Consider the following 15,895-nt stretch of genomic DNA (forward strand, 5'->3'; position numbering starts at 1 on the left):
CTTGATATTTTTTAAATAAGACTTTTTTTTAGGATTCTTTGATGAATAAAAAAGTTTAAAAAAGAACAGCATTTATTTAAAATAGAAATCTTTGGTAACAATAAACACTACCATTCAAAAGGTTTGGGGTCAGTCTTTTTTTTTTTTAAATATAATTTAATACTTTTATTCAGCAAGGGTGTTAAGTTGATAAAAAGGTGATAGTAATAATTTATATTGTTAGAAAAGATTTCTATTTGTAATAAATGCTGTTCTTTTTTACTTTTTATTCATCAATGAAACTTGAAAAAAGTATCACAGGTTCCAAAAGTCCAAAGAAATATTAGGCAGCACAACTGTTTCCAATGTTGATAATAACTGAGTATCAAATCAGCATATTATAATTATTTCTAAAGGATCAAGTGACACTGAAGACTGGAGTAATGACTAATGAAAACTCAGCTTTCCATCACAGAAATACATTTTTAAAGTATATTAAAATAGAAAAACATTATTTAAAATTGTAATAATATTTAACAATATTGCTGTTATTTCTGCATTTTTTATCAAATAAATGCAGGCTTGATAAGCATATGAGACTTAAAAAAAATAGTACTGTTTTGAAACTTTTGACTGGTACCCAGACTACATATACTATAACTATGATAACTGCTTATAGGTATAGCTAAATTATTATTGCTATTTTATTCTGTTTTTTTGTTTTGTTTTTTGTTTTTGTTTTTTACTTTAACTACATCCTAGCCATCCATAGTGGCAATTATGAGACATTAAACTACACCAGAAAAAGAATTATGTTATACAGTAGTTTGCTCTGGCGCTCTCAGTAAGGCCATGAATGGGGGCGGAGTTTAGGACCCAGCGGTCGGGTAGTACAATAGAGCTGTTGTGTCGTGGTGAGAGGGTGATTTCTGCTTTTGGGATATTGACAGTGGGACAAGAAAGAAAAAAAACGAAAATACGGGTATTTGCCGCACCTCTGGACTGCTGACTAGAATACAGCCTTGTTGAGTCTATCCCCGTGTACGATCGTCCCGAAACACTGGATTTTTTGGATGTGAGGTAAGGGTGCTGCATGAACAATACTGCTCGTGTCTCCACACAGGGTTCAGTGTGCCAGTTTATCCAGGCAGCGGGGCCTGCTGCTTCATACAGATCCTTTATGAGCAAGGTTTTACGTCCACACTACACAACTGGGACTATATTGGTTGCAGCGATACCATTATGTTTGCGTTCACGCTCTGAATGATGTTATATACACACAGGAAGTGGCATTATGGCAGTAGAAGGGATTGTAGTGACTGGAGAGTGTTCGTCATGTAACGTTAGGGCGGCTCGAGTTTGGCGCCAAGGCCGTCAGAAACCCTCGCGCATACAGCAATGGTGGACGCCAGCACATAATGCTCACACATAGAGACACTGTTTAGTGAGACTTTCCAGTAAAGCATTGCTGTGTTTATCCTCCGATTCTTTATTTAGCTGTGTGAACTTGCAGATATGTTCTCCCAGCATGGGCATAACTGCGAAATAGTCATTTACAACGCAAGAGCTCGCTAAATGCGTAATATTTCTCCTCGTTGCATCATGTTTGATGTTAATAAAGAGGTATTGTGGTGTTTGAAACGTTTTAAGTCTGTGCATGGATGGATACTATATTTTTGCATAATTACTCTCCTATATTTTTCGCTGGAAATGTTCTGCATATAAACAGTGTTTTCAGACAACTTTGTTTTTCAAGTCTTGAGAAATGTATTTATCCTCGTTCGGTAACTTCAAGAACACTTGAACATTCTACTGCATTAGCGCAATGAATGATTCAACCGGTAAAACGAATAAATAAATAGAAATACCGTGCATTCTGTACATTTTAATTAAAAATGTCACTTAAATTTAAGTTTTAATTCTGAAGCCGTGCACCGTGCAACAGAAGTTTGGAGCGGAAGTATCGTTGTTGGAATGCGGGATGACCTCCTCGAGCTTCCGTTTCCCCCACTGCTTCCCGCGAAATGCTATGCTTCTCGTGGAGGGTTAATGCAACATTACAGAATGAACTATAGGCATTTAAGTAGGTGTCGAGATGCAGTAGTCTGGGCACTAGGTGGGGAAATTTGCGTTTCCGTCGAATCTTCTGAATCATTTCACTTAAAAGATTTGTTAATAATAGAATCGTTCAATAATAGAGGTTTGTTGTCAATTGTAGGGGCACTTACAACAACCTTATTATGCCGATGGCCCCTATAAATGAAAACAGCTTTTCCCCTCCATATTGTCAACTTTATATATTATTTTTTTAAATCAATTTATAGAAAAATCGCAGTCACATTTACAGTTATTCCAATAATTTCAATAGGTATCCAGATGGCGGAAGATTTCCCCACGCAGATTTCACAACATGTTCAAGTTGGTCAACTGGCTTTTCAAAGTTTTCTGTTATCTGTGCTTCATAAATTGCTAATAGACAAGGGGCCCTTTTGCCCAAAAAATTTTGCTTATGTTACTCCACAATGGCTCTACATTGTGAACACCGATCTAAAATAGCTCTTTTATGAGCTGATCACTGAAAGGTTTTTGGGGGGACCTAAAATGGCAAAAAAAACAACTTTTGTAACCTTTATTTTTAAAAGTATCACATCATTTTAATAAAGTATTCTTCTACCTCCTTTGTCTTCTTGTTGTGCAACGAGGTTGACTCGCACGTCAAACAAATGACATGCCCTCTCTCCTTCGGTCACTCAGCAGATCCTTGTTAGAAAATAAAATGTTTTTGTTCATAAACAAGATGCCCTATTTAAGTTTTTTTTTTTTTTTCAATCTTTTAGATGCTTCCAAATATGACCATCTTCAATCGAGGAACCCCGATTCTAAAATTTAAAAGGCATCTATATATTTTCATGTGTAAAGAACAAATTTATACCTGAAAAATTAACATTATAAAAGTATATGTAAAATAAATGTGATTCATTTATTTCAATTCAATTTCAATGTTTCCAACATTGATAATATTCGAGTATCAAATCAGCATATTAGAATGATTTCTGAAGATTGTGTTACACTGAAGACTGGAGTAATGGCTAATGAAAATTCAGCTTTGCATCACAGAAATAAATTATATTTTAAAGCATATTAAATCGGCAATCTGCCAGAAGCAAGTCATAGCTTCACCTCAGTAGGCCTTTATTTACGCCTGGAGACGCGTGGAGCACTTTAATCATGAATAAATGCGCTTTAAAGCTTGGAAGAGCCAGGAAATGTTAATATAACTCTGATTGTATTCGTCTGAAAGAAGAATATCATATACACCTATGGATTCAGAGTAAATCATGGGCTAATTTTCATTTTTGGGTGATCTATCCCTTTAATTATTTACTTTTATATTTTTTATTTCTTGCCTCTTTTTTTATTTTATTTAACTTTTTTTTTCAAGTTTTTCTCTAAACTTTTCCACAGACCCACTAGCATTCCCTTGTGGCCCCCTGAGGGTCCTCAGACCCCAGATTGAAAAACCCCTGTCCTAGTTCATTTTATTCATGTTTCTTTTAATGCTGCTTCCAGTGTCATTCATGCTCGTTCTTCAGTAAAGAGGCGTATGCTTTCAATAGGTCCATCAAAAATTGCTCCAGGTGCACTTGAATACTTTTGGTTCATGATGCAGTCTATCTTTGAAAGCATGAAGTGGAGGAAAAATAGTGCTTGAAAGTAAAGATTTGTTCAAAACATTTTGTTTTCTAGCAAAACACCACTACTTAAAAATAGTTCTTCTTAAGGGTCAATTCAACTCAAAATTAACAGCAAATCTAAGAAGGTAAATAACAGGAGAGAAATTTAATTTCGAAGATCGTTTTAACTGTGCATTTCTTAAAGAGCCAGTAAATGGGACGGATTGTTGGCACACTAGGTCAGTGTGAGGTGAGTCTGTTTTGTTAGTGTTGGGGTGTGGGCTGGTCTGTCTGGGCAGAGCATTTTGCTTTATCATGGTTCAGTAGGAGTGGGGGTTGGTTTAAGGACTGTCATTTTCTCTTGCCATTTTGAACTACAATGCAAGGCCGCCCAGATTAGATAGTCTCCCCTTGCAACAAATTCTTGTTTGCCTTAAAACCTTGCAAATTTAAGAGAAAAAAATCTTATTTATCTTCCTAATTGGTCTTGATTGAATTAGTCTTATTTACACAACCACACAATTCTTATTCATTCTAGGTGGATTTTAAGACTACGTTTCAAATAGAGAGCCGATAGATATCCTATTTCTAATTATCAATATGGTAAGCTAGTGACAGCCATTGTTTCAGCTTTCACTGTTTCAGTTTACCACTTTCAGTCCTTTCTAAATGCAGAGCCACAGATATTAAGCAGCCATTCAGTCTCATAGTGCTTCTTTTTTAAAACATTCGCACTGTGCGAATGGGGGAGTGTGTGCGTCAGAAGCAGATGTTCTTCTCTGCGTTTGAAAGCTAGTCTGTTACTGTCACAAATGTGGCTTTAGATCCACGTCAAAAGTCCTTCATGGAGCAGTGAAGAGGCGCACTGTTTGGTTTTTACGTTTACTTAGTCTGGAGACATTGCCGTGCAATAAAACGTGCAATGTACATTTGATCTATTTTAGAAATGCTTGATAGTACAGTAGTAGTAATCCATACCAGCTTGATAATGATATTAATAAGAATCATACTAGAATTATGTTAGTCAAGTGAAGTGTGTTAAGAATTGATAACATTGACTGTTTCCAAACCAACGTCTACTGTTGTTGGGGCAAACAACAGACAGCCTCTTCTCAAACACAAGCCATTGGTTAAGTCAGAAGTTGTATAGTAGTGGTCTCTTTATAGTTATTAGACGCATCAAGTTTGTTGTTTGTTTATATAAGCAGCAAATACACTATTGTTCAAATGTTTGTGGTCGGAAAATTCAATATATAATGAATATTCAATGTATCACTGAGTTTATTTGACCACACACTTAAAGGCCCCCTGAAATCAAAATTTAAGCTTTTAGTATTCATATGTTAGCCTTAAGGTTATGAATAAGCTGGTGTGTTCCAAATCAATGACAAAATTTGCATTTAGGCGATATAAGCATTCAAAACTTACAGTCTCTCACTTCCGCTAAAATGGATCACAGATTTTTTATGACATCACCGTGGAGTTCAGTTCTTATTACATCTTCTGTCCAATCAAATGTTCTATAGAATCATCGTCCTGCCCCCATGCTATAAATCTCACCTGGCCAAAGCGACCGTTGACATGTCACGGAGCAATAAGGGTTGGAGATGTGTGTTCGATTGCTCAAATGCTCGAGTTTTATTCTGTTTTCCAACTGTACGTTGGTTAAGAATGAAATGGCAAGAATTTATTCACACCTCTACTTTTGAATCCAACGTATTATCACTGCTCGGATAAACTTCCATGGTGCTGTCAAGTACTTGCAGTCTGTGAGGTAATCTAAACGCTATTGGCTTTTTGAAAAGGGGGAGGAGCCATTCAACATGTCCCGCCTTAGCTTCCTGTTTCAGTGGAAATTACGCCAACATACAAAGCTGCGCACTCCAAAGCACTTAAGTGGGCCTTTAAATGTAGGTTAGGCAGTTTTGGAGAGCATAGCAATAGCAAGCTAGCTTTGAAAGCATGAGATCCCACCTTCACTGCAGAGCATCTCCAAAGCTACGCCTCCTTCAAAACACATGATCTTGCGTGTGCACAGCCAGAGCAGAGTCTGCAAAGCGTCATGAGAGACGGCTTTAATTTCCTCATGTTTCAATGTCTCATCCTGTATGCTAAACTGTTACATAACACAGTCACTCAAATTCCCTGTCTTGTTGTAGGTTTTAGGGTTGATATGATGGTGAAATTCCTGTTGTTTTGCTTGCGCAGTGAGTCCCCCAGGGAGCACAATGTCTTTAATTCACTATAAAGAACAACTTGCTGCTAAATATGCAAATTCCATTTTGACTCTTCTCATCCAGTCTGGTATTTATAGTGTCCTCTCCATCTGGCAACTGCCTCACCACTACCACAGAAATGAACAACTCAAACGATAGCACAATATTTTCAAAGGTCGCTACACAATGGTCAGAGACGCCTGTCTGCGTTTTTATGACTATAGCAGCTTTTAAGACGCAACTTCTCCCCGAGGTTTACTATGCCAAGTGTCTGACAGCTGAAGCTTTTTGAAAAATATCAAAACAATATGTGAGGGGGAAAAAATCTAAAAAGAATCAACTAGTATGTAATTACATAACTATTTGCTGTTCACTTTATTTTCCTGAATCCATCTTTTTCTTTAAGGAGGAAGTGATTTATTTTATTTTTTAGGCAGTGTGATTTGATCTAATCAGAAGTTTTATGCTTAATATAAGCTGTCCTTTCAAGGTGTGTCTGTACATAGTTTCATATGCGTGGTTTGGCTGCAATTGCTCCTAGAAAACTAGGTTAATATTTATTTAAGGAGGCCCCTCAGTCAGGTTTTGGAGCCTATTAAATGGCAGTACAGGCTGTGCTTTGCTGGGTGTCTATCAGTCCTGTTCACTTCCACTGCCTGTTTTACCACCCCACATTTTCATTTAGACTAATTTTGTGTACTTCTTTCCTCATGTCTTATTCTTTTTTTCAGGCATGAGCGAGAGGCAGATGCACAGCAGAGGAAAACAGTAGCATGCTCTTTGAATTTATGGTAAGTGAAAAACCGCTCAATGAAAGACAAACCATTAAAGCTGCCCTCTATGGTAATCTCATTTAATGGGGCATTGATGTATATATATCATGGTACTGAATTAATGTTTATGACATGTTTTTACATATATTTGTTACTTGAAAGAATACCATGGTATTCCTCCTACTAGGGGTGGGAATCACAGGGTACCTTACGATATGATGCACGATACACGGCTCAGGGTACCAATAATATCACAATACAGCAATTATGCGATAAACAATATATTGCTAGACAATCCTATAATGATACATCAAGATATCTGTCTAATTATGAAAAGAAAATCCCCGTGAATAGGTTAAGTGCATGTTTTCTCTCTTTATTAAAGTTCAAACTGTCAGAAAACAGCACAAAAAGTTTTTCAGTCTGTAAATTAAATGTAACATTTTAAGGTAAATTAAACATTTTCAATGAGATCAGGGCGATGGCATTGCAAGTGGCTTTGCATTTTCGTGGTATTAACTGTGTACTTTACTTTTAAAAGGCAGTTCTTGTATATCGCATTATGCTCTTTGTTGATTTTGTTTGTCCCATCAATGGTATAAAATCCGAAGTGGGTCCAGACTCCAGATTTTGGACTACTAGTTGTAGCAAACTACTATTTATTTTTATTTATTTTTTATCCCCCTTCTGTTATGTGAAAACATCTCTTGTTTCGGTGTATGTGAAATCATTGTGCCTAAATGGTTTTAAGTGGAACATGGTTGAGTTGAAGACTCATTTGAGCTGGACTTCTCTTTCATTGCAGGATACGTCAGGATGAAACGACTCAGGACTTCAAGCAGCAGTGACAGTTCAGACAATGAGAGTGAGTCAAACTGAGCCTCACAAAATTCGTAATCTACGTGTAAGTTTTATCGAGAACAAAAATATGTATTTATCCTTGGCTCACTCCGTTGTTGTATCATAAAGGTCCCTCGACGTCCTTTTCCTCTAACAAGTATGGAAGCAAACCGGGCACCCCCGCCTCTGCTCAGAAGAAACCAGCAGAGGTAAACACAGAAGAAGAATACCTTAACCTGTTTAAGACCCTGGATTTTTATCAGCAGACTTATGAATGCATTTTTTTATTGTAAAATTGGGCATATCACTCATTCAGGTTGATATTTGGTCTTATTTCAACCTTGTAGGTGTTCAGAAAAGACTTGATCAGTGCCATGAAGCTGCCAGACTCTCACCATATTACTTCAGAGGATTATTACCTGTTGGCGGACACATGGAAGCAGGAATGGGAAAAAGGAGTCCAAGTTCTCGTCAGTCCAGACACCATCCCTCAGCCCTCTGTGAGGTATGTCACTTTGAATAAAAGCAAGCAAAAACAGGTTTTTGGACATGTACCATCTTGCATGTGACAAAGGGATAGTTCACCCAAAAATGGGTTAGTGAATACAATTCATTCATTTACTCACACTCAAGTTGGTTCAACCCTGTATGAATTTGTTTTCTTCTATTGAACACAAAAGATATTTTGAAGAATGCTGGTAACCAAACAGTTGATTGACCCTTTGACTTCCATAGTATTTTTTTCCATACTATGGAAGTCAATGCAAACAGAACAAAACCGTGTGTGTTTTCAAGTTACTGACTAGCAACTCTGATAGGCCATTGCATTCACACGCTCAAGAGATTTGATTGCGATTGGCTGTAGTGCTCAACACCGGTAAAAACCCGCTGTAAATAAAAAACCTATGACACTCATAGAGCACTCGCACATAAACGAGAGCATTTGAAAGCAGTGGCTATCAGGGAGTATTGAATATACCTAGAACTCGGTACTACCGGTGCTGCAGAAATGCTGGTACCGTCACCTTTATATATATATATATAGACATATAAATACATGTGTGTATATATAGTACTGACGGGTACTTTTAGTACCGGTACATTTGACAACCCTAGTGTGCATGGATGAATGTTTTTTTATAATAAGTTTATAATATAAAAAATAAAATAATAATAAGTACTGCAATATTCCATAAAAAAAAAAGATTTCATGATGACTTATTTTTTGTGTGTGTAGGATAATAGCAGAGAAGCCAAAGGAGGTCCTCTTCACAAAACCGAGGAAATATATTCAGTGCTGGAGTCAGGACTCTACTGAGACGGGTTATGTCAATATCAAGGAGTTAGCGGAGGCTATGTGCAGATATGACCTAGATGATATGGATCTATACTGGCTCCAGCAGCTCAATGCAGAGCTTGGGGCGATGGGTAAGAGAGGGGATTCCTGTAAAAGCAAGGCCTCGTCTGGTGACTTCCCTGTAAGATTTGGTGTCATGACTTGCCTCAAGGAATAAAGTACGATTTGTATGTTGCATTTAGGTGACGGGCCAGTGGATGAGCTGACAATGGAGCGGGTGATGGAGGCACTGGAGAGGCAGTGCCATGACAACATGAACCACGCCATCGAGACTGAGGAAGGGTTAGGAATAGAGTACGATGAGGACGTCATCTGTGATGTATGTCGCTCACCTGACAGCGAGGAGGGCAATGATATGGTCTTTTGCGACAAGTGCAACATTTGTGTGCACCAGGTGAGACCTTTGATATCATCAGTAAATTGTCAAGAATCTGCAGGATGCTTTGTCAAGAAAAAAATCATAAGACTTTTCTTGTCTAACTATCCTGTTATAATTTTTTTTATGTATTTACTTTGTAATATTACAGATATTATATAAACTTCTGTTCAAAATTTTAAGCTCAGTAAGATATTTTTGTTGTTTAATGAATTTTATAGTTTTATTCCGCAAAAATGCATTAAATTGATCGTAAGTGACTGTAAAGACATTTATAATGCTGCAAAAGATCTTGATTTCAAATAAACTTTTAAACTCATCAAAGAATCCTGAAAATATTAAGCAGCACAACTGTTTTCAACATTGATTATATTAAAAATGTTTCTTGAGCACTAAATCAGCATATTAGAATGATTTCTGAAGGATCATGTGACACTGAAGACTGGAGTAATGATGCTGGAAATTCAGCTTCGCTATCATAGGAATAAATTAAACTTTAAAATATATTAAATTAGAAAGCAGTAATAATATTTCACAATATTATAGTTTTACTGTATAGTCTTGGTGAGCAAAAACATTAAAAAACTGACCTACCCAAATCTTTTAAAGGTCCCATATTATGCCCCTTTTCACAAGATGTAAAATAAGTCTCTGATGTCCCCAGAGTGTGTATGTGAAGTTTTAGCTTAAAATACCAAACAGATCATTTTTTACAGCATGTTTAAATTGTCATTTTTTGGTGCTCAGGAAAACGCGCTGTTTTAGTGTGTGTGCCCTCTTTTATGCAAAAGAGCACGTTACAGGGGGCGGAGCTTCAAGAGCTCGCGCTCAGTCTCAGGACAATTTCATCTCACAGAATGATGATAATAATATCAGAAACTCTCAGTAACGGTGTTCATTTCGACCCGGAGTCGGACAATAATGCCTACTGAGTCAGAGTGCTGTATAGAGATGGAACAGGTATAGTTTAGTAGTTTAATTACGGTTATAACGTATTTGTCATCTGCTTGTATGTATCCACTATTAATAGCCTAACAGTTACAAGTCTTCTGTTTCGGACCAGGTCCGAATGATGATCAAACATATACTGATTAGTTTAATAAAGTTTATTGTACATAACACAAAAGATGAAGCGTCAGTTTTACTTCAGAAACTCACCGTAAGAGCTGAGTAAACAGTAAGATATAAGAAGTGCGCAAGTAGAGTTGAGCGAGCATTTTCTTTAAAACAAAATAATTCCACCTCGTCTTCAGTGGGCAGCGGCTGCCTCAGATTTTTTCGGGAGTAAATAGAGAGAGCTATGTGGATTAATACACCCAGCCACACAACACCTAACGTTACAACGCTGGGAGACATTCTCGTCAGTGCAGCAGCTGTGAACTCGATCAGGGCGGGTCTATGTTAGAACGGCAGTGTCTGTCAACACTCGTGGGCGGGGCCTGTACTTAGTGACGTCACTAAAACAGCGTTCTGAAAACAGGTCATTGGGAGACACTGCTGATGATTTATGGGGATTAATAAAAAAGGAGTGAGTGGATTTTTATCACTATTGGGTGGTTGTGTACACACACTGCCAACACGCATTTATGTCCAAACAGCATGCAAAAGTGAATTTTGCATAATATGGGACCTTTAAATGGTAATGTTGTTTCTGTTTCAATGTTGTAAGAAGTTTAATTGTATATTGTATTTTTTGACATGAATATAGCCTTTGATGCTGATATAAGAAAGAAAATACATATTTGTAATATTTCTATAGTAAATGATTGTATTAAGTATTGTGAACTAGAAAAAGATTAGTTTAAACTTCATCACACTTATATTTTGTTGCAGGCCTGCTATGGCATTGTGAAAGTGCCAGTTGGAAACTGGCTGTGCAGAACTTGTGTGCTTGGTATCAACCCACAGTGCCTTCTGTGTCCCAAAAGTGGAGGTGCAATGAAGGCCACCAGGGCCGGCACTAAATGGGCTCATGTAAGCTGTGCCCTCTGGATACCAGAGGTAAGTTGTGTATCACAAAAGTGGAATTACACCTTCTTTGTTATCATGCTTGTATGATCTTAATTTTGTTTCTTTAATAATAACATGAAATTTAGCTTTCCTATGTCAGCATATCTCCTATTTGTTAGTTTTATTTCAGTGTATGATATAGATAGTCTCTGAGTTAACTGCCACAAAACTCCACTTTTGATTTTATGGGATCTTTAAAGAAAGTAAGTACTCAGAATTTGTGTTTGTTTTTAGGTGAGCATTGCGTGCCCGGAGAGGATGGAACCCATCACCAAAGTTTCTCATATTCCTCCCAGTCGCTGGTCGCTCATCTGCAGTCTCTGTAAACTCAAGACTGGAGCCTGCATACAGGTAATGCTGTATTGGGCAAAGAAGTAATACAAATATAGTTTGACAGTGAATTATTATTGCTTAGTTGGATATGTGAAATCTAGCACAGAATCATCATTTTACAGTAGTAAAATCGAATGCACTAGAATTTTGATCTAAAAATATTTTTGGATGCAAAATATTAGTCTATTTTTAATTGTATTTAATTGAAATTATTAGGCAGCTCATGATATTTTTATAAGAACTGTAACTCTTGGAAATTATTTAAATAAAATAATTAAAATCTGTAAGCAGTTTATATTGTACCATAAATATTTTTTGTACGCAATGTGTAGCATACAGTCTTTCAGTTGTTTTTTAATCGCCTTCATTATGCATATTGTTTTGAAAAACAAAAGCTCGAAATGCTGAAAAGGCCAGACACTACAGTTGAATGTTTAATTATGCAAATTAGCCATTATCTCATTAAATATGCACAATTTTCCATATATTTTCGGTAGATAGATCTGAACATATGATAAGGCCAGGTGCAAAATTCTTTTTTTATTTTGTTTACACACAAGATGAAGAAAAACATTTCATAGGGATTTCAGGATAAATGCTTTCATTGCCTAGGAAATCAAAATATATTGTCCATAGCCTTAAAAAAAAATGTGATTTTTGCTATAAAAATGTCACATAAATCAGTCCAGGAATGATTTATTAACAAATCCCTCTAAAAATATCTGTGTATAACTCTCTGAAAATATAAGTGTATAACTGGAAAGTTTGGTGTACATGGGTGCTACATAGGCGGAGATGTTTGTACTGGAGAATGACAAAAAAACTCATTTTGAGAAAACTGCATTTAAAGATTTAAATAGGGTAATTTAAAACATTTCTAATGGGAAAAAAATGCTCAAAAACAGAATAAATGCTCAGGCCCTTAGTAATAATAATATATAATATTTCAAGTTCATGAAAACTGATTATTTAATAACATGGCAGGCATATAAGGCCTAAAATTGCAGTAACTCATGAATTAACATTGGCAGATTACACCACGTGAGCGAATGAGGTCAGCAGAAACCAGCAGTAGCCAACGAGATTTCATCATTAGCTTTAAATCCCCCTTTGGACATTCACGATTGGTTACTGATAGAAAGGAAATGCCTGTCATGACAGAGTAAAAAATACCGGTCATGACAGACTTCAGTAAACAGACGGAACTCGGCATGTCGCGTTGGAATGCTAACTTCTTGGTAAATACGCGAGAAACTTACTGCCGCAAGTAAACAAAATGTAATAAAATAAACATCTTAATGTATATTTTCAATGTTTTCTTTATAGCAGCTTGAAAGAACACATATTGAAGGAATAAACTAGCCCAAAATCTCAAAACTGACCACTGCATGAAAAATCTACCGTGTCTCGTCTTAATTGAAGAAATAATTTAATCTATTATTAAAATAATGGTTCTAGATTTATCTTTCAGACTGTCCACGTTTTTTAACACTGTCTCTCGTCTTCCAGTGTTCGGTTAAGAACTGCACCATCCCTTTCCATGTCACTTGTGCTTTTGAGCAAAACCTGGAGATGAAGACCATCCTGGATGAAGGTGATGAGGTCAAGTTCAAATCCTACTGCCTGAAGCACAGTAAACCTAAAGCAGGAGAAGCGGGTTTGAGTCCGGCCCGTCATAAACCTCCGACTGAGACAGAGAAACTGGGCTTGAGGGCGCAAAAGCTTCAGGAGCTGGAGGAGGAGTTCTACACCCTCGTTCATCCTGAGGAAGTGGCCCAAGACCTTGGACTGCCACTGTACCTGCTGGATTTCATCTTTCAGTACTGGAAAATAAAGAGGAAAAGCAACTTTAACAAGGCTCTGCTGCCACCTAAAGAAGATGAAGAGAATCTCCTGCAGCAGCCACAGGAGGACAGCATACACACACGAATGCGCATGTTCATGCACCTGCGGCAGGACCTGGAGAGGGTGGGTACTACCGTCATAATGAATGAGATTTTTTCCTTTTTTTAGGCATGGGTCAGGATGTGCAACAACTGAGTAGTCTTTTTCTTGCTGTGAGCAGTTTTCCCTGAATCATCCATGTTTCTTCCTTTTTTTGTGTAAAGACCTTTTAGTTTAGGTCTGTTATTAGTGTTGTTGTACACATACCCATTATCTTATTACATGTGGTTCTCTCAAAATTCAGTTGGTTTATGTACACTACAGTTCTGAAGTTTGGGGTCAATAAGATTTTAAAAATTTATTTGAAAGAGCTCTCTTATGCTTACCAAGGCTGAATAAATATATATATATATATATATAAATATAAATTAGGGCTGCTCAGTTAATCGCAATTAACATGAAATCATGCTTAAACCGATTTGGCTTATTGCAAATATAAAATCGCAAAGGCTGCAAACCAATCTTACTGATCCCAAGCTTTTGAATGGTAGTATATATGCATGCTTAAACTATCAGTATCATGTTGTGAGTCGTTGACGTTATGATCTTTATGTGTGTGTCTGTGTGTGTCATTTTGTCAGGTGAGAAACTTGTGCTACATGGTGAGTCGAAGAGAGAAGCTGAAGCTGTCCCAGAGTAAAGCACAGGAACAGATTTTCAATCTACAAGTCAAGCTCATCAACCAAGAGTTATCAGCAGGTAATTGTTTTTTATTATAAAATAAAATGTTTTGTTTGAATTGATTGAATTAAAAAAAATCCCTTTTTTTATGTTTCTTTGAGTTCAAGTAAACTCATTTTAATTTATTTCTTGAATGAAAATATATTTTCTAATTATTTTTATATTTCATAAGTGGGCAAATAATTTGTTCACATGTTTAGCCTTGGAGACTATATTTACTGGAGTTCAAATTAAATTCATGCCGCCAAATAGATCCAATGAATTAAAGATAATTGTAAATTAAAGATAATCTTGCATAACCTGTCTTTTGACTGCCCAGCATCACTGACTGACTGACTGACTGACTTCTGCTTTTATCAGGGCTTCCAGTGTCCTCTTCTTTAGAGAACATGTTCCACCCTCCTCCCAGAATAACCCTAAAACTCAAAATGCCCAAAGTGTCGCTTGGCAATGGCAAAACCAGCTCCAAATCTGTTAATGGACCCCTGTGCCCGGATAACAGCAGCAATGTATATGACGCTGGTGAGGGAGGCATCGGACTGGGGAAACCGCAGCTCACTCTTGGACGGGCGCGGATAGAGGAACGCGCCAACGGTCTCTTGCCCGCCTCCATCTACATACGACGAGACGGTGGGACTCCCCCGTTGGCCATAAAGCAATCGGGCAAACCCCTGGCTCTGCATGCCGCCCTCCTCGGTCAATCATCCAATGGGAAGGGCAAGGTTGAACCAGAGAAAACCTGGCCATTGAAATCCAACGGCATTATGGAAAAGCCCGTACTCCAAAGAGACACTTCCTTCCAGACGCCCACTGAGAAGGACACGTGCAACAAGATTTCAGGGAAGGGTCAGTCAGGTGGATTCCACAAAACCTCTCTTGAGCACTTCAGTCGATCTCTCAAGGAGGCCACTGTTAGTTTAGTACGAACTGAGGACCTTCGGGCCTTTGAGAAGAACGCACGCAAGACCTCCGGATTCTCCAAACCGGTTTCCAATGAGCAGCCGCTAGGGGGCAGCAGACCGTGTCAGGAGAGCGACGGTTACTGCCCGGACGCAGAGCTCAGTGACTCGGAGCCCGAGGCTAAAGGGAAGTGCCGGCAGGGAGGGAGGGGGCGAAACCAGAGAGGTCCAGCTGGGGACTACGTCAAGTCAGCCAGCCGAGCAAAACTGTCTTTTGGCTCTAGAACGTCAGTGCAAAGGTGACAATCTTCAAAAGCATCGGAAACCCACTGCCACAAATTACCGTAGTCCTTCGGCGGTAATTGGAAGTGCCAGATTCTGTTTTCCTCTGTTGAGGATCAGCCGATGGTTTTTAGTGCGGTGTGCCAAAAAATCCTTGCTGGCTGATTGCAGAAGTGCAGATTGGTCTATTTTGTGGACTGATTTATATCACTGTGTCTCTCTACCCAGCCATAGAGTTTCTGCTGCAGCTTCACTTGGACTCAGTTCACTAGAGCATGTGTAAAGTAGGTTTTATGGGCCGTGCAGCAGTGTTTCTGTACATAAAAGGAACCTCCGTTTTTGACTGTATATAGTAGTTTGTGTTAAGATGTGGAGCATATCGTAAGATGTTTCCACGTACTGAAACATTATCATACTTTCTTACTGATATGCTTATGCAAATAAATGAAGACTTAAGAACTCTGATCTGACAAATCATGATTGTTTGCTTGTTCTGAGGATCTGTTTGTCTGGCTGGACTTTTTTTCCCTT

The 15,895-nt window shown here is 37.8% G+C and overlaps 1 protein-coding gene across 1 annotated transcript; it reads left to right on the forward strand.

Moving 5' to 3' along the window:
- The first annotated feature begins 837 nt into the window (after window positions 1-837).
- On the forward strand, window positions 838-15,829 carry jade3 (jade family PHD finger 3). The gene is made up of 12 exons (XM_077198446.1): window positions 838-1,059; window positions 6,601-6,660; window positions 7,448-7,507; window positions 7,612-7,691; window positions 7,830-7,987; window positions 8,720-8,910; window positions 9,022-9,233; window positions 11,049-11,216; window positions 11,460-11,576; window positions 13,068-13,526; window positions 14,084-14,201; window positions 14,544-15,829. The coding sequence occupies exons 3-12, from the start codon at window positions 7,459-7,461 to the stop codon at window positions 15,383-15,385; spliced, it is 2,394 nt and encodes a 797-aa protein (XP_077054561.1). The 5' UTR covers window positions 838-1,059; window positions 6,601-6,660; window positions 7,448-7,458; the 3' UTR covers window positions 15,386-15,829.
- The last annotated feature ends 66 nt before the right edge of the window (window positions 15,830-15,895 follow it).

The sequence above is a fragment of the Siphateles boraxobius genome, unplaced genomic scaffold (genome assembly GCF_051911475.1).
Source record: "Siphateles boraxobius isolate OS27281-9 unplaced genomic scaffold, OSU_SipBor_1 41, whole genome shotgun sequence".
NCBI lineage: Eukaryota > Metazoa > Chordata > Actinopteri > Cypriniformes > Leuciscidae > Siphateles > Siphateles boraxobius.